This window comes from Lynx rufus, unplaced genomic scaffold (genome assembly GCF_022079265.1).
Source record: "Lynx rufus isolate CCGP_SWC_20201006 ecotype Redwood Valley unplaced genomic scaffold, mLynRuf1.p SCAF_3, whole genome shotgun sequence".
Taxonomy (NCBI): domain Eukaryota; kingdom Metazoa; phylum Chordata; class Mammalia; order Carnivora; family Felidae; genus Lynx; species Lynx rufus.
The window spans coordinates 36771840-36793313 of NW_025814845.1; the positions used below are offsets into that span (position 1 = coordinate 36771840).

At 37.9% G+C, this 21474-nt stretch overlaps 1 protein-coding gene across 2 annotated transcripts in view; it reads left to right on the top strand.

Moving 5' to 3' along the window:
* Positions 1-21474, top strand: part of GABRB1 (gamma-aminobutyric acid type A receptor subunit beta1) — a 380581-nt gene that overhangs the window by 272950 nt on the left and 86157 nt on the right. For both annotated transcript variants that reach the window (XM_047092020.1, XM_047092021.1), the window contains exon 5: positions 5681-5763. In XM_047092020.1, coding sequence (XP_046947976.1) covers positions 5681-5763 — 83 coding nt within the window. The remainder of the gene's footprint in view (positions 1-5680; positions 5764-21474) is intronic.

Sequence of the window (21474 nt, forward strand, 5' to 3'; positions counted from 1 at the left end):
TATAGGCCAGGACTTACTGGGTTGTGTTTTGTCAGCAATGAGAGCCCTTAGATATCAAATATACATGATTTGCAATTACAGTGACTCTTAAGGTCAGTGACCATGCAGCATACACCTTAATAAATGAATACTACAGCAACATGATTTCCATTCACTCTAAAGTCTCATGGGACCATAGTTTCTAACTAACAGCCTGTTATAGTGTTCTGACCTAACCTTCAAAATGTCAATAAATTGGATTATAATGTAAGCCACTCCAAATGTCTTTGAAAAAAGACAGATAAATGTTAAGCTGTCATGACTGTACCTCTGGGAAGTCTGTGTTCAGAAAAAGTTAATGCTTTTACGTTTAGCTGGTTCTACTTTATTGTACTTTCATTTACTATCAAGGAATAATAATGTTTTCACATATTCAGAATGAATGACCTGGGTGTTAAAAGTGAAAAACAAAATTCAAAAAACACTTCAATGTTGAAGCCCTCAACCCATCCAGTTTCGTGATCTTTGACACCTTTGATTCCATAGAAGATTTAGACTATCAGGCTGCTTGAGCCACAGTGTGAGTCCACTTCCGTGTGGACGTGTTAATCACTTGTGGAGGTGACTAACCACTACTGAGCAATTACATCCAGCAAAGTGAACAAATGGAAACACAGGGAGCAGTCATTCTTGGAGACTCTCATTGCTGCTTTGCACCCAGAAGACAGAACGGCTGAGCAGAAATCTGCCCAGGGACATCTCTCTTTTTACTGATGATCCTGGGAATTCTTGCTCAGCAATTTTTTTCTTACAAAGGGCTAAGGGCACTCAGCCTCAGCTCACTTAGCCATAAGTATTACAAAATTTGGAAATGCCAAACCCTTAAGTTAGCGGAGACCAACACTCGGTTGCATACATTTCTACAGATCACAACCTAAATTTATGAGTGACTGCTTGCATAGAGGTCCCTGTCTGAGCCTCAATGATTCCTCCCTTCTTAGATAAGAGACCCTTGGGGGGTGGGGGGCAGTGACAATATTTGTATGAGTGCAACTTTCCTTCCTGCTCTTACTAAATAATTTTGGAAGATTTGGCACCTAACCCAAGTGGAGCCAATGAGATCCTCTTGAGAAGTTGAAATTTGGAACAGAGAGATCCCAAGAAGGAAGTTATTTCACTAATGGCCGTCTTCCTCAGAGAAAGTCAGGCACTTTTCACAGCTCAGGTTCCTGGAGCTGCCCTGATTCTTTCCCTTTCTGTGTTGTGATTACTTAACTCTGCTTGGGTTCATAATGGTACTTGAGGCAAAAGTAAACTGGTCCAGGTGATACTAGTTGAAAAATCATCAGGTCATGGGCAAGCCTCTGATGCGATGTATAGTTTCCCAAGGTGATTATCAATTAAATTATATCTGTTGAGGGGCGCCTGGGTGGCTCAGTCGGTTAAGCGTCTGACTTCGGCTCAGGTCATGATCTCGCGGTTCGTGAGTTCAAGCCCCGCGTCGGTCTCTGTGCTGACAGCTCAGAACCTGGAGCCTGTTTCAGATTCTGTGTCTCCCTCTCTCTCTCTGACCCTCCCCCGTTCATGCTCTGTTTCTCTCTGTCTCAAAAATTAATAAACGTTAAAAAAAATTTTAAAAAAATTATATCTGTTGATTGCTGAATGAATTGATCATAACAAATAGCAGCAGTAAATGCAGTTATGCTTTACAAAGATTTTTTTTTAACACTCACAATTCTAGGACCCATACATTCGAAGCATTTGTTAATCATTTATAGACGGTGCTTTGTTGGTTTTTCAAATTGCTTTGTAAAAATTCCAGAGCCTCGCAATATGTGAATCAGTGGTTCAGCATAAGCTTTCAGTGCATGTCCTTACTCTGAGATGATGTGGTTTGCTTACTAGATGACACATGTCTGAAAATGAGGTCAATTAAATGAGATACGCTGACCAACACTCAAATGATGCTCTCAAATATCCCTAAAGTTTTTCAATAGCTCCACAAACATTTGATTTTAATTTGAGTTTTAAATATTATAACTATTTTAAACTATAATAAGCATGTGCATTGCAATGTGTCTTATGCCACATTTTAATGCATTCAAGACCATCATAGTATTAACTTTTGTTGCCAGATTAACTTATGCAGAGCATGAAGCACCAAATAAAGCTTCCCTTTAATCCATCGTTAAACACCAACTAGAGTCCACCCACCTAGGGGTGTATCTGAACCATTTAAAAAGGTGTGATTGACTATAGAGGAGGTTACTTGATCACCTGGGGGATCCCCCTGCCAGTTCAAGGTAGCCCATGGCCAGTCATGTATGATTTTAGAAGCAAGTGTTTCCTTACTTACTAGGACTTTTTGATATTATACAAATAAAACACAAGACAGAAATAATTGGTGCTGAGAGATTAAAGACCATAATTCTAATCATAACCCCTGCTTTCAAATTTCTATGCTTATTAAATAGACGTCAACATGTTAATTTATAAGATAATTTCATATTAACAAAATATATATAGCTTTCATTTCATTGGCATTTTATATGCTGAAGTTCTGTAGATTTCACTTTATTAAAGATATCCTCAGAGGAAAAATGTTTGAAAACCACCATTGTGGCAGGGCCACTCAACCTTGGCACTACTGACATCTGGGGACAGATAAACATCTATTGGTGACCAGTATCCTGGGCATTGTAGGATGTTTAACAGCATCGCTGGCCTCCACCCACTAGATGCTGCTATCAAGCCTCTACCCCCCAGACTGCTGATCAAAAACATCTCCAGATATTGCCAAATGTCTCCTGTATGGAAGAGTTATCTCTGGTTGAGAATTACCAGATAAGTCATAGGATCAGAGGGCTGGCCACACTAGTAATTTCTAAGGAATGTTCACATCCTCCTGAATTTTTAATTCATAAGCAGCTGTTAAACAAGAATACAGTAATGTAGATAGGTGATTTTTAAAGCATTTTAAAATATTCATTGTGCTGCCTTATTGGGGGCGTTTGAGACACTACACAGGCCATAAAAATAATGTTGTGGAATTATCTTTTCAGGCAACAAAAGATCTTCATGATATATTATTAAGTGAAAAAATTAATTCATATGCTAATGGGAGTGGGAAGCAATAAGGAATGTAGTAAAATCCTTTTATATGCTAAATTCTGGAATACAACTAGTCTTCGTATTTTTTTGTAAAATACTTTGAAGAAATTTTTTTAATTGAATTTTAAAATTCTTTTTGCCCCTGCCTAATGCTCAAATAAATCTGATTAAATTGACCAACATCCTGTCTAAGGAAGGTTTCAAAGGGAATATGCAAATGTTCACCTCAGTAAACTGTAATTTTTCATAAGGAAAACCAAAGAGAAATTGGAAATGGCCAGTATTTTTCCTAATAATGTTTTTAAGAAGAAGGTTCTGTTGGGTTAACACAAATGACCAAAACAATAACTCATCTTAGAAGCCACAAAACACATAGGTTTGAGAAATACCTTGTCAAATTTAAACACACTGTTGATGGGAGTATAAGTTGGCACAACCTCTATGAAGAGCAATGTGGCAAAATTTCAAATATACATACCATTCTTTCTAATAATTCTCTTTCTAGAAATGACCAACATACAGTTAGCCATAGTAGAGTATACCAGTATATTCAGAGCATCTTCATTTATAAAAGTAAAAAAAAAAGAAAACAATGTAAATGTCCACCGAAGTGTGATTGGAAAAATAAATTATGATATTTCCATATAACTGAACCTATTGTAGTAAATTTTTTTAAGACAGCTTATTTACCACATGGGACCAAATCCAAGATGCACTGTTAATGAAAACAAGCAAGATTCAGAACAGGAGATGTGGTAGGATGCTATCTAAGAATTTTCCCCCTAAGAAGACATACCTGACTTCTTTGGCATTCAGAGTATTTATGGAAAATGTCCAGTGTTGTACCTCCTATGGATTAAGCTAGAAAGGAAATATTACTAAATTTGAATCTTTCAAATTCATTAAAATATGATTATACATTACTTTGTACAGAAGGATTATGTAATTTTTTTAAAGAAAAGTACTTTGTCAATTACAAAGTGATACCAAATGTTTGAAGGCATGGACTAGCCAAAGGAATTTAAGGTATTCTCACACTCCACATTCTAGGAAATTTTAGAGGCAAGAGAAAAGGAGGGATAATGGAAATCCCAGTAGGATATCTAGAGTCAAGTTTCTGGGATTTGCATAAACAAAGTCAATGGAGAGCGGAAACTGGTAAATACTCTCTGAACACCAATCCTAGGATAGTGTTTCTTTACTGGTTATATGCTACCTGCTGAGTATAGGTAGAAGAGGATCTCAGATGAATCCAACAAATCTTTCTAATAGTGAGGAATGTGAGGACCCAACTGTCATAGAAGGCGGGTTTTATTGTTCTTGTCATTTTTTTTTCAATATACGAAATTTATTGTCAAATTGGTTTCCATACAACACCCAGTGCTCATCCCAAAAGGTGCCCTCCTCAATACCCATCACCCACCCTCCCCTCCCTCCCACCCCCCATCAACCCTCAGTTTGTTCTCAGTTTTTAAGAGTCTCTTATGCTTTGGCTCTCGCCCACTCTAACCTCTTTTTTTTTTTTTTTCCTTCCCCTCCTCCATGGGTTTCTGTTAAGTTTCTCAGGATCCACATAAGAGTGAAACCATATGGTATCTGTCTTTCTCTGTATGGCTTATTTCACTTAGCATCACACTCTCCAGTTCCATCCACGTTGCTACAAAGGGCCATATTTCGTTCTTTCTCATTGCCACGTAGTACTCCATTGTGTATATAAACCACAAATTCTTTATCCATTCATCAGTTGATGGACATTTAGGCTCTTTCCATAATTTGGCTATTGTTGAGAGTGCTGCTATAAACATTGGGGTACAAGTGCCCCTATGCATCAGGACTCCTGTATCCCTTGGGTAAATTCTTAGCAGTGCTATTGCTGGGTCATAGGGTAGGTCTATTTTTAATTTTCTGAGGAACCTCCACACTGCTTTCCAGAGTGGCTATACCAATTTGCATTCCCACCAACAGTGCAAGAGGGTTCCCATTTCTCCTATCCTCGCCAGCATCTATAGTCTCCTGATTTGTTCATTTTGGCCACTCTGACTGGCGTGAGGTGATATCTGAGTGTGGTTTTGATTTGTATTTCCTGTTCTTGTCATTTTTGTTGTTGTTTTATTAGTCTATAGCAGGAAAGGGAGATAGGTTTTGATGCATAATGTTGATCTCTTCCTACTCATAAGGCCAGACCCACTGTAGATACTGTCACAGACATTGCTAGATGCTAGAAAGTATAGGAAGGACCATGGGATAGTAACAGCTGTAAAATGGCCATCATTTGTGGAGCACTTACCAACTACGAGGCACCAGGCTAGGAGTTTTCCACACATTATCTCTCTTCATCCTCACAGCCATCCTTTGCAGGAGGTATTTTGATTGATGAGGGGGGCCTAGTCTTACGGAGATAAATAAAACTAGATCAAACTCACACAGCTAGTGAGCAGCAAAGAAAGACTTGAACTTAATCTGCCCACCTTCAAAAATTGTAATCACAAAATTTTGATGCCAACTGGTAAACACGATGGGGGGCTGGGAAGCCTGGAAATGAAAGTCATCATCTTTATGATGCTGTCTTTTCTCTCTCTCATCCTGACAGGATCACAACCACAGCTGCATGTATGATGGATCTACGAAGATATCCTCTGGATGAGCAAAACTGCACTCTGGAGATTGAAAGTTGTGAGTTACTTGGACAGGGGAATGAGAAAGACGGATGTTTGCTTGACCCAATTAAATTCAACCTTGCCCTGAGTAATTGGAACTGGGATACTTTTAGCTACACTTTCCCGCCAATTTTTCAAGAGATTCACAGTCCAGTGACATTTCCCTCATATTGGTGGCTCAAGGGTCATTTCAATGCAGTTATACTTTTGAACCATTAGAGAAAGTCCACTTATTTTGGCTGGACAATTTATGAACTCATGCTTTCTCCTTAGGGTAGAGTTTCTCCCAAAGCCTTCTAATCCCCAAGCTGCATTAATAAGAGAGGCAAAACATTTTAACATGAAAAGACCTTGTGAGATTGTTTTCGGTTCTGTAGTCTGTACATGTGAATGACTGTAAATTGTTGTCTCTTAGAACAACACTATGTTAGAGTCTTGTGCACATTTGGCCTTCTTCATGGGAAGAACAGGATGATAGTATTCATGAGGCTTGTGCTCTGGGCCAAAGAGTTGATATTTTTCAAGTCTAGTAACTGATTTTGTTTGTCTTCTGGGGTTGTGTTTCATTGATTGCTTTCTTGACAATTAGAATATCTTAGTCACTAATATTTAATCTGATTGACTCTGTTTCATAGTTTCTCAGCCATCAACATGCAGGCAGTTGAGCCCGTTTATTTGGAATACCAGACCAAGGTGATTTCCTGGTTTTTAGAGGCACAGAAGGGTGCAGGAGGTAATTCAGAGCATTCTAAAACTGCTTAATGTAATGTGAGAAATAGAGAGCTATTTATTTAGATAACCTAAAATACTCCCAGATCTAGATATCAAAATACCAAAGGAACATTCCAGATGACCCTATAGTATTATTAAAGAGCAAATGTATTCACCAGTGTCTGATTATTAAGCAATTACATTAGTTTTCTAGTTTGTTGTATATAGGCTTGGAAATAAATAAAAATGCTTATGCAGATATAGCTGTATATTTAGACATGCACATTGGTCTACTACCACTAGAACCTGGAATGAACAAGAACATTCATGAGTTATTCCTTAATTAATATTCTAATTTTAAAATACAATGTATAAATAAGTTGGTTGAAGAATGTTAATATATAAAAGTATTGATGGTGACTTTGGTTTAAATGCCAATGACAACCAAAATTAAACCATAGAAATGAAATATGAACCCAACTGTTTATTAATGGCTAATGATGTTTTATAAATAAGGCTGAACTTTAGCTAAGCAAGTAAACCTTAGCTTTTAGGACTGATATGGAAAGAGCAGGATGAATAGCTTATTCGTATGGGTTGGCTTTTACCCTTGACCTCTCTTTCGTTGATTCTACTGATTTGTTATCTTTGCTTCTATGCTGGCATTAAGGTATGACAACCTCTTGAAATTACAAGATCTTCTGGTTTACACCATTCATTTAAAGAAGCAATGAATTTTGACAAGTATTTGAATTGTTTCTATGTTATAAATTGCAAGTCCTGAAATTAGCAGCATTTTTCTCACAAAATATATATTTTATAATTCACATCAAGTTTTTCTGTGATCATAGGTTTATACTCCTCTTTAAGCAGAGATTCTCTTTGTTCATATTTAGAAAATATATGGCTTTTAGGTCCATTTATCATACCATATAATGACCCAAACAAAAACTGTAAATGAGGTATAAATTAAACACAATTTTTGTGGGACAGGTATGGGGGGAAGCCCAAGCATCCTGATAGTCCAAAGTTATCATAAAATATGATATCAGGCAATAGGTGGTGACCCAAGTACGTCATAATCATTGAGGCATTCAGTAAAATACAACCAGATGTCTGGAGAGGTGGAAGGCCTAGTAGCTAGGACCCTAAAATCAGCTAATATGTATGAATGCAGGAAAATGGTAACCATCATCAAAGTGATCCAATAGCAGTTCACAGAAATCTGGTCCCTAAAGGTATTTACCTAAAGCAAAGCAAAAACTCAAGCCGGGAGAATTTGTGCAATGAGGAGTCTATGAAGGTAGGAACATGGGAGAAAGGGGACAGGAGCGGGAATGGAACTGTCTTCTACTCACCAAACAACACCTCTGTAACATAAGTATTTCTAATAACATTTGAGAGTATGTATCTGAGGCTCAGAAAAGTAAAATAATTAACCCAGAACCACAGGCAAGGAAAGTGGTAAAGAGGATTCAAACCCAGGCAATGTACTTTCCTTCACAGAATCCTCCAATCAATAGGTGAGCAAAGAAGCAAAGAGCACCCATCATTAGGGGTGTAACACCTAATAAAAAAAATAAAGAAAAAAAGGGGTGCCTGGGCGACACAGTCGGTAGAGGGCCCAACTCTTGATTTCAGCTCAGGTCATGACCCCAGGGTTACAGGATCGAGCCCTGCTTCGGCTCCGCACTGATCATGGAGCCCGCTTATGATTCTCTCTCTCCTCCTGCCCCTCTCCCCCTCTCATGTGCACACTCTCTCTTTCTCTCTCTAGAATTAAAAAAAAAAAAAAAAAGTTAAAAAAAAAAGTATAACACCAATTGGAATCACTCTCAGCTGGGTTAAGATTGCTGAGTCAACCAAAGACTCGTCTTTATTTCCTAAAATTATCCCTGATAAAGGTTAGAATAGATCTCAGAAGCTGAAGCAAAATTTTGCATTTAGGTCAAAGGTCAAATGATTGCAACTGTGGAAAGAGAGGATAGTCTGTGGAGGCAGGAACCTGAGTAGTCCTTGATTCCATTGACGTTAACCTAAAAAAAAAATTAAAAGCCTCAACATTGCTTACTAAATCAACATTATTTTACTTAAAAATGTGTCCCTTTTAAACAAGAGATTAATCAGTGTAAAGAGATTTTAAATCTTTTTTTGTTAATTTTTTTTTTTATGTTTATTCATTTTTGAGAGACAGAGAGAGACAGAGCATGAGCTGGAAAGGGGAAGAGAGAGAGAGACAGAATCTGAAGCAGGCTCCAGGCTCTGAGCTGTCAGCACAGAGCCCGACGCAGGGCTTGGACTCTCGAACTGCGAGATCATGACCTGAGCTGAAGTCAGATGCTCAACTGACTGAGCCACCAGGCACCTGAGATTTTAAATCTTTTTTATTTTTTTACATTTATTTATTGTTGAGAGACAGAGAGAGACAAAGCATGAGCAGGAGAGGGGCAGGGAGAGAGGGAGACACAGAATCCAAAGCAGGCTCCAGGCTCTGTGTCAGCACAGAGCCCGATGGGGGGCTCGAACTCAGAACCATGAGATCATGACCTGAGCCGAAGTCGGACGCTCAGCCAACTGAGCCACCCAGGCGCCCCTCGAGATTTTAAATCTTAAGAGTAAAAAACTTCAAGTAACTAAGTAACATATGGCAATAATATGGAGTTTGAATGAGCTTTGCTTGTTCTTGCCTAAGTACATAATCGATGTGTTGCTAAGTATCAATAAATACTGAATCTGTCAGTCATCTATTTTTTAACTCTACATGGAGAGACATGTGTTGCATTATTTGCTGAAACAGCTCTCCCTGAACTGACAATTTATGAAGTCTATAACTGAGCTTTAAAGTGATTATAAATGAGAAGCTCCAGTATTAGTTGGGAGATAAGAATGATAAAGTAGAGATTCTGCCAAGGTAAGATTGCACCAATCACACTTTTGTGACCAGTGGAGTAGAAACTTTACCTACCTTACAAAATTTACTGGCTTATGTTCTCTCCCATCACAGTCCCAAGGATGGGGAAATGTTTTCCTTGGTTAGGTCCTCTGAGACAAATTAAAGATGTTTTGCTTCACTTTAATGTCATCTAGTCAAGTAAAATTGGAAAGGCCATAAAGCCTTATTAAATTGAAAATTTACTTGAACTTGGAGCACATTAATAGCTTCTTGGCCCTGGGATGCTATAAAATGAGTTAATGGCACATAGAAAATTCAATCAAGGAGTTTAGTATTAAGAGCGCTTGGAATTTGAAATCAATAAAGCTATCATGTGAAGGCTTGATAGCCACAAGCTTCATAAAGATATGAAAAGGGTTTGGGGTAACAGTCATGGAGGTTTCAGGTGTCTTTTCCCATTCCCAGAAGCAACAATTGAGGAAAATCTCCATCCTAATCTTACCCTCTGACTATCAGCAGATAGTGTCACCTCTCACTATACCCCAAAAAGTAGAAGCCATTTCAGGCCTGGAATCTCTCAGTGGTCTGATCATTATGTCTTCATCATTCTGACTTAGCCCCCTGTATTTCAAAGGAAGAGATGCTTCTATTCCTTGAATACACTGACCTGATCCCAGTGTTCGGGATTCCATCGCTTTCTCCTCTAATTGATTTTCCCAAGTTAACACACACCTCTACCCCTGATTTCCTAGATCCTCAATCTCACCCAGTCTGCTGTCTCTCTTCACAGCCTAAAAACTAGCTGAAAACTCTTCGTATCATAAACATCTCTACTCTATGCCCACATCTCTCCTTAAACGTTTCCTAATCTCTCTGCTTTCTATTTCTACAAACTGCTCGAAAGATTGGTTTATATTTCTTGTCTATTGTCTCAACTTCTTAACCTATTGTAATCTGGCCACCCAACTCCCACCTTCACTGACAATGTTTTCAGAAAGGTTACAATCTCTTTACATACCATCTTTATTCCAATGATCCCCAAAGTTATAACTCCAGCTCAGATCTCTTCAAGGTCCCAGATTGATACATAGCACTGTTCTTGACATATCTAGTTTGGTGTTGCAAAGACATCTTAAATTCAATTTGCTCAAAACTTATCAATTTTTCCCTCCCAAATGAGTTTCCTTTTTAGTCTCCTTCATCTCACTATCCAACCACCATCCTAGGATTAATTGTTGACATCTCCCTCACACTCCTCCTATTCAATCTATTTTCAAGTACCATCCATTCTACTTGCAAGGTATTTATCAAGCTCTTTCACTCTTTTCAGCCCTACTGCCATCACCATTACTTCTTACCTGAATCATTGTAGCTATGTTTCCATTGGTCTTCTTGCCTTCACTCTTGACTCCAGCCCATTCTATACCCAGCAGCCAAAGTGATCTTTGCATGGTATAAATCAAGTCATATTACTTCAATGCTTTAAAAATATTCTGGGGCACCTGAGTGGCTCAGTCGGGTAAGTGTTTGACTTCGGCTCAGGTCATGATCTCACGGTTCGTGGGTATGAGCCCTGCATTGGGTTCTGTGCTGACAGCTCAGCCTGGAGCCTGATTTGGAACCCACGTCTCCCTCTCTCTCTGCCCCTACCCCTCTCCTGCATGCACTTTCTCTCTCTCTCTCTCTCTCTCTCTCTCTCTTTCTCAAAAATAAACATTAAAAAAATAAAAAATAAAATGAATAACAATATTCAAAGGTTTCCCATTGCACCAGACTCTCCATGCTTCTTAATTTAATCTTCTAGCTCTGTGTGACCTGCCCTCCCTTGATACCTCCACACTTATCTATAGTTATCTTTCCCTTCTTTTACTACATTAACTCCAACACCCTAGATTCTTTGTGTCTTGCAGACTAAGCTTTCTTCTATCTCATTATCTTCACCATCTTATTCCTTCGGTCTGAAATGCTTTTCCTCATTTTGGTGATTTCCTCTTCTCATCCTATAATTCCCACCTAAGATGCCACCTCCAATCAGCGGCTTTCCTGAGAATCCAATCTAAATTAGGAAACCCTACTTATTCTCTTTCAAAACTCTGTTAGTTTCCCAAATGGCACTTAGTATTGTAGTATTTGTTTCCATCTTTATTGTTTTTTTCCCCTCTGCGGATTATAAACTCCATGAAGGGAAAGGAGCATTGTTTTGTTCACAACACAATAATTAAAACCTAGTCTCCTACCTGACAGTATCTGTGGAGTGTATGTATGCTAAATATTTTAGGTTCAAACTTTTCAAGTCTTTTGAGTCTTAGAAGATAAGTCTAGCTCTAATTTTCTTAGATAAAATTTAAGGCAGGGATTTTTTATGTGCAATAAAATATTCTTTCATTTGTACAATTTTTATGTTCATGCTTTAAGACTAACTTAAAAATTTTAAGTTGTAAATGTGTCAGTCAAGAGCCAGTTAGGGAAAAACAACATTTTGCTTGAGGAACTTTGATAGGCTGCTAAATGTGATCATTTACTATCAATTGTGGGGTGGAGGGGGTGGGGCTTGACTTGAGTCATTAACTATGTCCCTCCTACTTAAACCACAATCAATTTATCAAGCAAAGATAACATGTAATGACACTGGGTTATTTTTATACCTGTTTCTTTTTTAAAAATGATTTGGAAACTTTTAATTTAGGCATTGCTTTAATGTATTCAATTTAGTGAACTATCAATCTATCTTTTAGTCTAGGAATATTGTCATTGTGTTGATTTAAAAGTCTTAGTAGTAACACCATATACACAGAATGTCAAGCCATAGTCATATTGGATTATTTCCAAAATAAAATTGTTTCCTTGTCCAAAAAATAGCAAGTGATAAGAAAAATGTGTCTACCCAATAAGACGGCCCAACTCAGCTATGGAAAATTCCCTGAGAAAATGTGATGTTTGCGAAGTGAAATGCTAAGATTTATTTAACACCTATAAATAAAATCAAAGTAAGCGTAGTATCCAGACATGAGACAGAAGCAGTTCTACAAAAGTCTGTCCTGGTAAAACCACATGTATCCAGTTCTTAATGCCATATTAAGATAATTTCCTTCGGAAGAAGAGACCAAGATATCGGGGAAGAAAATTTTAGAGAGGCATGACAGCTATTTCCAAATGTTTTAAATGCTACCATATAGAACAGCAACGTTATCCTTGGTATTGTCCAGCGTATTAGTCAGGATTCTCTAGAGAAACATAACAAATAGGATAGATAGATAGATAGATAGATAGATGCTTGATAGATAGATAGAGATTTATTATAAAGAATTGGTTCATGCAATTATGAAAGCTGATAAGCCCAAGATCTGTAGGGTGAGTCAGCAAACTGGAGAGCTGATGGTATAGTTCTAGCCTGAGGGCCAGTAGGCTTGAGACCCAGGAAGAGCCAGTGTTTCAATTTGAGTCTGAAAACAAGAAAAAACTGATTGTCCCCATTCAAAGATAGGCCGAAAGAACTCTTTCTTATTCTGGGGAAGGTCAGTCTTTTTGTTTTCTTTGGACCTTCAATGGATTGGGTGTAGCCTGCCCACATTAGGGATTGCAATCTACTTTACCTAGTCTGCCAATTAAAATGTTATTCTCATGCAAATACAGCCTCATAAGAGCATGCAGAATAATGTTTGACCAACTCAAGTTGACACAAAACTATCACAACCAGAATGCAAGATTTGAACCCATTCAATTCAATTCAATTCAACTAGCCTTTCTTAAGTGGTGAGCACATGTGGCTCTATGTATAAAGTAAATGCTGGTGATATAGCAGCAACCAAGCACACAGAGAGGCAAAAGTTATAAGAAGGGGGATGCAGAATTTGAGAGAAATACTTCCAATGAGCAAATGTGCCCGTTCATGAAATAAGTCTTTGCTAAAGAAAGACTTCCCATCCCACACAGAGTTTTCAATTAATTGGAAATGGCTACTTACCAGTATTAATGTAAAAGACATTCCTCTTTGAGAGGTCAGTTAATTATATAAACTTAAAGATGTCTTTAAGCCCTAAAATCTAGGACTCTGAGAGTGTATTTAATTTAGTCACATCACCAGTAAATTACTTTATGTGCTTTCCTAAAATATTGGTTCTAAAGTGATTCTGATATGTAAAGGATATTAGAATATAGAAAAAATGTTATGAATACATGAACACATACTCACAAGAAAAATATGAAATATAGGATAATTACAAGCAAAGCCTTTGAATCACTCTTACTTTATTGCTGCCTGCCAGATCATTAATTCTGATCTGAAATAATTTAAAAATAACATCTACAACATGCTGCACACTTTCTATTCATGGATGCTAAACACCAAAAATAACAGAAGTAAATTGAACTTCATGAATGATTCATGGCTTCCTTGCTTTATGTCCCCATTGTCAAGGAAATTAGCAGCATTGGATATCTCCTTAGATAAATTTGATTTTGCCATATTCAGTAGACTACTTAATGAAAATGAATATTTCACATTTATGTTCATAGAAATGTTAATGAATTTTAGTGCCTGTAGCTTTTTTGATGAGCAGAGGGGTGGGTGTAGGGAAGAAGGGAATATTTCTGAATTAATTTATTCCTTTTTCCAGGCTGCTTCTTTGAAACTGTGAAAAAGCACTCTTTGTGAAAAGTCTCTGATCCTTTAAAGTTATAAAATAAAAGCCAGTGGAGGAATGGAGTTCTTTTCATGAAAATTAGTTTTGCAATCAACTTGACTATAAAGTTAGCCTTTATAACTGTTCATTTCAATCCTAGAGGCAGTTGAAGTTTATTTTCCATACTTGGATGAGTGGCTATGGAGATTGATGAAGATATCTCTGATTTACAGATTTAGATTCCTAGAAATTTCCTCTTTCCTTGCTGCTGTGATGGATGACCATTTTGCTATCAGCTTCCAAAAAGGGAGTCAAAATAAAGATTATTACTTTGCCTAAATGATTTAGGTATCAACCAAACACTTAAAGACATATTTTATAATGTAACTTTGATCTAGAACTTGATACCCCTGCTAAACTGAGGGCTTTGGTTCACTTGGGATCCAAACTTAATAATAATGATAGCTAATATTTCTTCATTCTATACTGTGGGCCACACACTTAACAAAGATTTCCCATTGAATCTTCACCAAAACCCTACTGTTCTATCCCATTTTGTAGAGGAGGGAATCAAAACTTGGTAGTAATTTGACTCAAGTCACAAAATGATAGTGGTCCAAGTGGGATTTGAAATCAAGAAATCTGACTTGAAAGTAGAAGATTTGGCCCTTCTTTGTAGCCTCTTAAGAAAACTCTTCTCTCTAGCTTCCCCACTGGGTGTGAATTGCATGGTTCTTAGGTCTGATATATCTGAATGCAAAGTAGACCCCTGAGAACAAAGCAGGTTTTAATCGGTCTTCCTTTTTCCTGAATCTGTCTCAGTTGAGTTCCTATTTGGGCATTTATTTTCTGACATTCTTGCCAACTAAACCGAATATTGATATAATTTAAAGAATAACCATTATTTTACCAGGTCACTTCTATAATTGCAACAGATCCCACAATGGTCAGAAATCCTTTCTCTTCTAAATGGCTACAGATACTAGTTCCCAAATCATTTTCATATAGTTTTAGGTCTAACAGATTGCGGTGGTTCTATAGTTTCAAAATCTATTCATTACTCATAATTCTGATGCACAAGCACCTGTAATCTTGGAAATGCACATATTCTCTTGAGAGGTCTGGACTTGTATTGTTCTGTGAACCACATCCATATAAAAACTGTGTGACAGTATGTATAATTCAGTTTTTATTTAGGTGTCAGTTTCCACATTTAAATTGCTTTATTCTTATCTTTAAGATCAAAGATTTTAAAAAGGAGCTAGAGACGCCTGGGTCTATTAAGTGTCCAACTTTGACTCTGGTCACAATCTCGGTTCGTGGGTTTGAGCCCTGGTTCAGGCTCTGTGCTGTGCTGACAGCTCAGAGCCTGGAGCCTGCTTCAGATTTGTGTCTCCCTCTCTCTGCCTCTCCCCCTCTCGCACTCTGTCTCTCTCTTTCAAAAATAAACACTAAAAAAAAATTTAAGAGAGCTTGTGAAACTTTGATACCATGACCCCACCCTGGACAATAACATCAGAATTTGTGGAAGGTGGGCCTTTGCACAAATATTTATTTAGCTCCCCAATGATTTCAATATGCCGCCAAGTTTGACAGGCACTGCATTAAGGCTATAATGCTTCGAATTTCTGCTCCTCTCTTTCTAATAGACCCAGTTCCCTAAATGGGAAACAGAATGGAAACAGAACTGAGAGAAGAAAGTATAGCAAAGAACACAAAATAGCATGAAATTCAAAGAAAGAAATTATTGAAATGATCAAAGGAGAAAATTTAAGCTATTCTTTTCTTTATCCCCTCTGGCAGAAGGCTCTTTTTTTTTTTTCTTTAAAAGTGGATGCCTTGAAATAAATAGACCAGTGGACCTGCCTTTCATTGGAATTAAGTGCTTGAACCAGACATTCAAATCCATGTAATAATAAGTCAAGTTGTTACAAGATACTACTCTATCTTTAAAGCCCCAATATATATACCACATATTAATATGAATGCAATCAATGACACATTAATTTGTATAATAATTCTGTGGTGAATGGGGTTATCTACTTGGGAAAGAGAGGTATGCACATTGGCTGCTTTAGTAACATTTTCTTTCATTTTAAAAAAAGAAAAAAGCTAGTCAAAATTTATATTTGAATTGAACACACAGCAACAGGCTTTAATGGGAATAGTTTATCAAACCGAAATCAAGTATAGTTTATTTGTTTCAACCACAAAAAATAATATAATAATAATTTCTATATTCATCTTCATTTCCCTGCAACCTGTCCTATAGGCACTAACTGAACTCATTTGATTGTGTAGAAGGGCAGATTTGTCACAGAGCTCCCACTAGGTGACTGCATTGACTTCAAATAGATTGTATTCCCTGTGCTTAGATTACATAGACCTGCAATTCTGACAAAGAAAATTCCACTGAATAGAGCCCAAGCATTTCGGCTTTTACCTTAGAAACTGTCAGAGTGGAAACCCTTCACCTGTCTGATGCTCCCTGAGGGGCTTGTCAAACGTTAATGTGCATATGGGGATCTTGTTAGAATGCATTCTGGTTTCATGAGCTAGGCTGGGGCCTGAGAGTCTGAACTTTTAACATGCTACCCGGTGATACCTATGCTATTTGTGCATGGACCACACTGAGTAGTAAGAACTGAAGTAAAAACAAAAAAACAAAAAACCTGTCTCACCTGTGTTCCTCTATCTACATTACCAGCCTGTTTGCTTCCTACCGAGATTTAAATAATTAGCTAAAAGCCTTTGCCACACTGGTGGGTCGGCACTTGATTCCAGAGAGTTTCGGGTTTTAAATAACCGAGGCAGAAAAGTCATTTTCAAGTGACCTGAATAACTTCCAAACACTGGAACCGGAACAGCTTAGATTTTGTAAAGTACCCCACATATGGAACATCTGTGGTCTACCATTTTATATGCGAAAGATTCCCAGATATGGTATGTCATTCATTAGTACTTTTAAACCCACAGTGAAAATAATAATAATTATTTATATGCATATTTATATGCAGACTGCATATAAACACGACACCAGCTCTGAGCCTTATACACCAGTCCAAAAGAAGTCACATAGGAAGCCTCTTATCTGTGGTGAGTTCTTTCTTAGGACAGTCAAGGTCTGTGGCAAAATGGAAGAAATTATTGTTGTAGCAAAAGAGATCAAAAACTTAAAGTCTGGTGTATAGAAAAAAGTCTACATGGGGGCGCCTGGGTGGCGCAGTCGGTTAAGCGTCCGACTTCAGCCAGGTCACGATCTCGCGGTCCGTGAGTTCGAGCCCCGCGTCAAGCTCTGGGCTGATGGCTCGGAGCCTGGAGCCTGTTTCCGATTCTGTGTCTCCCTCTCTCTCTGCCCCTCCCCCGTTCATGCTCTGTCTCTCTCTGTCCCAAAAATAAATTAAAAACGTTGAAAAAAAAAAAAAAAAGAAAAAAGTCTGCATGTACATTGGATTCCCAAAGATTTAAAACAGGATCGTGTGAGTGAAAAAAAGCTAAACATACAGAGAAAGGAGAAGAATTAACCTTGGATTGGCCCATGACAGTAAGATGACATGAAATTCTAAGTTAGAGGTTTTTAGAAAGGAGGAATGGAGAATAGCCTGGAGGAGACGATGAGGAACAAAAAGGCACTTAGTGCAACTCCCAAGTCCAATATCAGAGATGTCACAGAAAAAACAGCCAGTACATTGAGAGGGCTACTGGGTAAGCTGTGTTTGTAAGGGAAAGCAAGGCTTTGGTGGGAGCAAGTGGTAAAGACAAGGACATTGAGGACAGAGGAGATTTTGCTTATGCTGGACTGCGTTCCACTGGGCACTGGAGGAGGAATTTGGGAAATTGTGGAGGGTTGGAAGATAGAAGCAGAATAGAGAGAGTATAAGTCCTTAAGAGACCTCATTAAGACAAAGCTAAAGTGCCCGGTACAGTGTTTAAGGTAAAGTAAGTGGTAATCACAACCATCACTGATGTACAGAGCAATCAGATGTTTGCTCCCCCAGAATCCTGAAGTTTCAACTTTCACGTCAGTTGTGAGTGCTCCTTTTCCTCAGTTTTGTCATACCTGTCATCACCCTGATTGTTGCCACTATTGCTGCAATGTCATCACTGCTCTCCCCTCTTCATTTCTAACCATTTTATCCCGTCTCTCTTAGCTTTTTCCTAAAAAGCTGATCTTTCTGTACATCACCAACCAATCAAAGCCCTCTTCTCCACTCTTGAGCTGACTGATGACAGAGTGCCAGGAGCAAGTACTTGTTTCACTCTTCCTGGCTCTCTTTGTCTATTTTTGGGTTCCCAGAGGTTTCTGATTCTTTTATCATATACAAGCGATTATTGTGCACATCTCATTCCCAACACTGTCAGTACTTCTAGGATGACAAGATGACTATATCATAGTCCCCCAAAGACTACATTCTTAAGGTAGCACGTGTATGGATGCACAAATGCCATTCCCAAAAGTTTTAGATTATTAGAAATTAGATCATTGATCAACAACTAGAGAAACATTCCATTGATATTTTAACATGGCATTCAAGACGAATGCATATATATATTTGCATAAATTTATATATTTGCATAAATTTATATATTTGCACAAATATATATGAGTGTATATATATACATATTTGTGTGTATATATATATATGTGTATATATATATGTATGTATATACATGTATATATACACATATGTATATATATGTATGTGTATATGTATGTATATTTGGTCAGGATCACAGACCAGTGACTCAATTCCTTTTAGATTAACTTGGGATCACTTGAAAAGACTCTATAGGCACTTCTCCTATCTTTGGCTGCTTAAATACAGCTACTGGTTGCATCATATTCCTGTGTATCTCACTGCCAAGTAGACTAATTTTCAACATTCTTTTGTGTGTTCTGTGAAGCACCATACAAATGATTGTTCAGCCTACTTTATAGGCAAGAAAGTGATGTGACAAAGAATTTGGCCCACAGTTTCTTTCCCTAATTCTCAGGAAGGAAATCTCCATTTGTTGCATTTGAACAACTATGGCCCCTACACAATTATAGATAAAGCCTCCATTTCCTTAAGAAAGGAAAATGGGTGGCCCATCCATTGGCGCACTTTCAAAAAATATCACTTTGTGGATTTATCAGTGCAATCTCTCCCTAAGAGTTTCGAGAACCAAGCAGGATATTTTAAAATCTTGGTTAATTAATTTAGACACACGTAACTTTATTCATTCACTCATATTCTGTCTATAGTCCTTATGAGGTATCATGAACTGTTCTATACAAAGCAAAACCCTTAACTAGATATACCTTACAATCTGTTACAGGGAATTAGAAAATAAAACAAAGTCACTGATATAAAATAGAATTCTTGCAGGAGTATGATATGCTGTGACAAATGTGTTGAAGAAGAGAAAAACTGGGTAGAGGGATGGAGAAGTGTGTGTATGTGTGTGTGTGTGTGTGTGTGAAAGAGAGAGAAAGAGAGAAAGAGAGAAGGAGAGAGAGTAGGTGTAGAGTGTATGTAACGCTGTTTTGGATCAGAAAGTTATGAAGAGTCAGTAATTTTAACACTACTGAAGGAAGGACAAGCCAGTGTACGTCTACATTTCATAGTTATGAAACAGAGCACTGAAGTGTTAAAAGATCTATTCAATGCTACCAAGACAGTCAGCAATTCTGAACTGCTGGTTTATGTCTTTTTCCCTTGTTCTAGTTCATAGCCCTATCTTGCCTCCGTGCAATGAATAAAAAGGGTTTGCTTTAAATAAATGGCATGTGTGAAATCCTAACCATGTTTATTCAATAACTTAAGGATAGTATCACTGCCAACGAGTATGTAGAATTAGAAGGTATCTCAGTGGCTTGAGAAACTTCTTTAATGTATCCCTGACCAATTACCACAAAGTAAAATGTGATTACAACAGTGACCTTAGAAGTAGAGAGCAGTTTACAATTCCATGCAGTGTGGTCTGACCTATGTATGCCTCAAGCAGTTGGAGAACTGTCCATACTGGAGCAACAAAGTTTTCCACTCTTGTCCATGGAGTTTCAGCCCTGCAACATAATGTCTTTCTCAGCCACTGCCCTTTATATCCACAGAGCCCACTGGGCTAGATTTCATGGACGTAAGTGTGCACGTAATCACATGTTGGCCCTCAAAGGTAGTAGAAATGCTGCAGTGCTCTGGAAGTTACTTTTATTGAATCCTTATCAATCCCCATTATTATTTGCATTTGACCAAGTATGAGTGTAAGACCAGAGAATAATAGCATACATATACATGTGCATATACAAATACATATCATGAAATATTTTCAAACATTTTCATTTGAGTCCCACAACAACCTATAGGAAAAGTAAAATAGCTGTCAAGACTCCCATCATGCTGATACAGTCACCAAGACTGAGAGAAGTTAAATGAATTTGCCAAATACACAGTGTGAAAACATGGCAGAGCCCAAACTAATAGGCTGCAGGAAACTTTGCCCTGTTGAACCTAGTTCTTCTAAGAGAACAAAATGGGACACTTTGGAAAACTTCATTTGACTTTCTTAAGTCTCAAAGGTATTTCTCAATGCTGAAAAGCAATAGTTTGCTAAATAAAATCTAAATGGCTTAAAACAATCCTATGGTTTCTCCCAAAGTGCTAATTACAACTCTGTGTATATAAATGCATTTAGTTAAAACTTAGATTCACATGGGGCATCCGGGTGGCTCAGTCGGTTGGAAGTCCGACTTCAGCTCAGGTCATGATTTCACAGTCCTTGAGTTCAAGCCCTGCGTCAGGCTCTGTGCTGACAGCTCAGAGCCTAGAGCCTGCTTCAGATTCTGCATCTCCCTTCTCTCTCTGCCCCTCCCCTGCTCATGCTCTGTCTCTGTCTCAAAAATGAATTTTAAAAAACATTAAAAAAAAACTTCGATTCACAAATTTAACATTTGTGATTCTATTGCCAATCAAGGTTCTGTCAAGAAAACAGAAGAGCCACTCAGTGTATTCAAGATATTAAAGGTTTTAATATAGAGAAATAAGAGCATACCCAAAGATTGGAAAATCTGCCCATGCATCTGGCAGCAATTGCCCCCAGAAAATAATGGCCTCTCCTCCTCTATCATCCAAATCTGGTGCCAATGCCTCTCTTTGGAAAACCATAATCTGGGGAAGCAGATTCTGGCAAAACTGTATCCAACTTCTTTTCAATGATATTTGGGGAGGTGATTCCAAGTTGACAACAAGCAATCTAACACAGGCATGACAAAGTGATCTCAGAATTCCATGTTATTATCTTTAAGTTTTCTGAAGCACACCCTGGAATCCTATATCCTAACTGGCATAGTAAAGGAGCAAGCCACATAGCCAGGGAGAACACCTCATGATTAAATTCCCTCCGTATATTCAACAAATATTTGATACAAAACAGACATGGTTCCATCCCTTCTAGTGCCTACCTCTTGATAAGGCTTTGTCTTAAAATCCATTGAATTTGAAGTTGGGGGAGAATTTATACG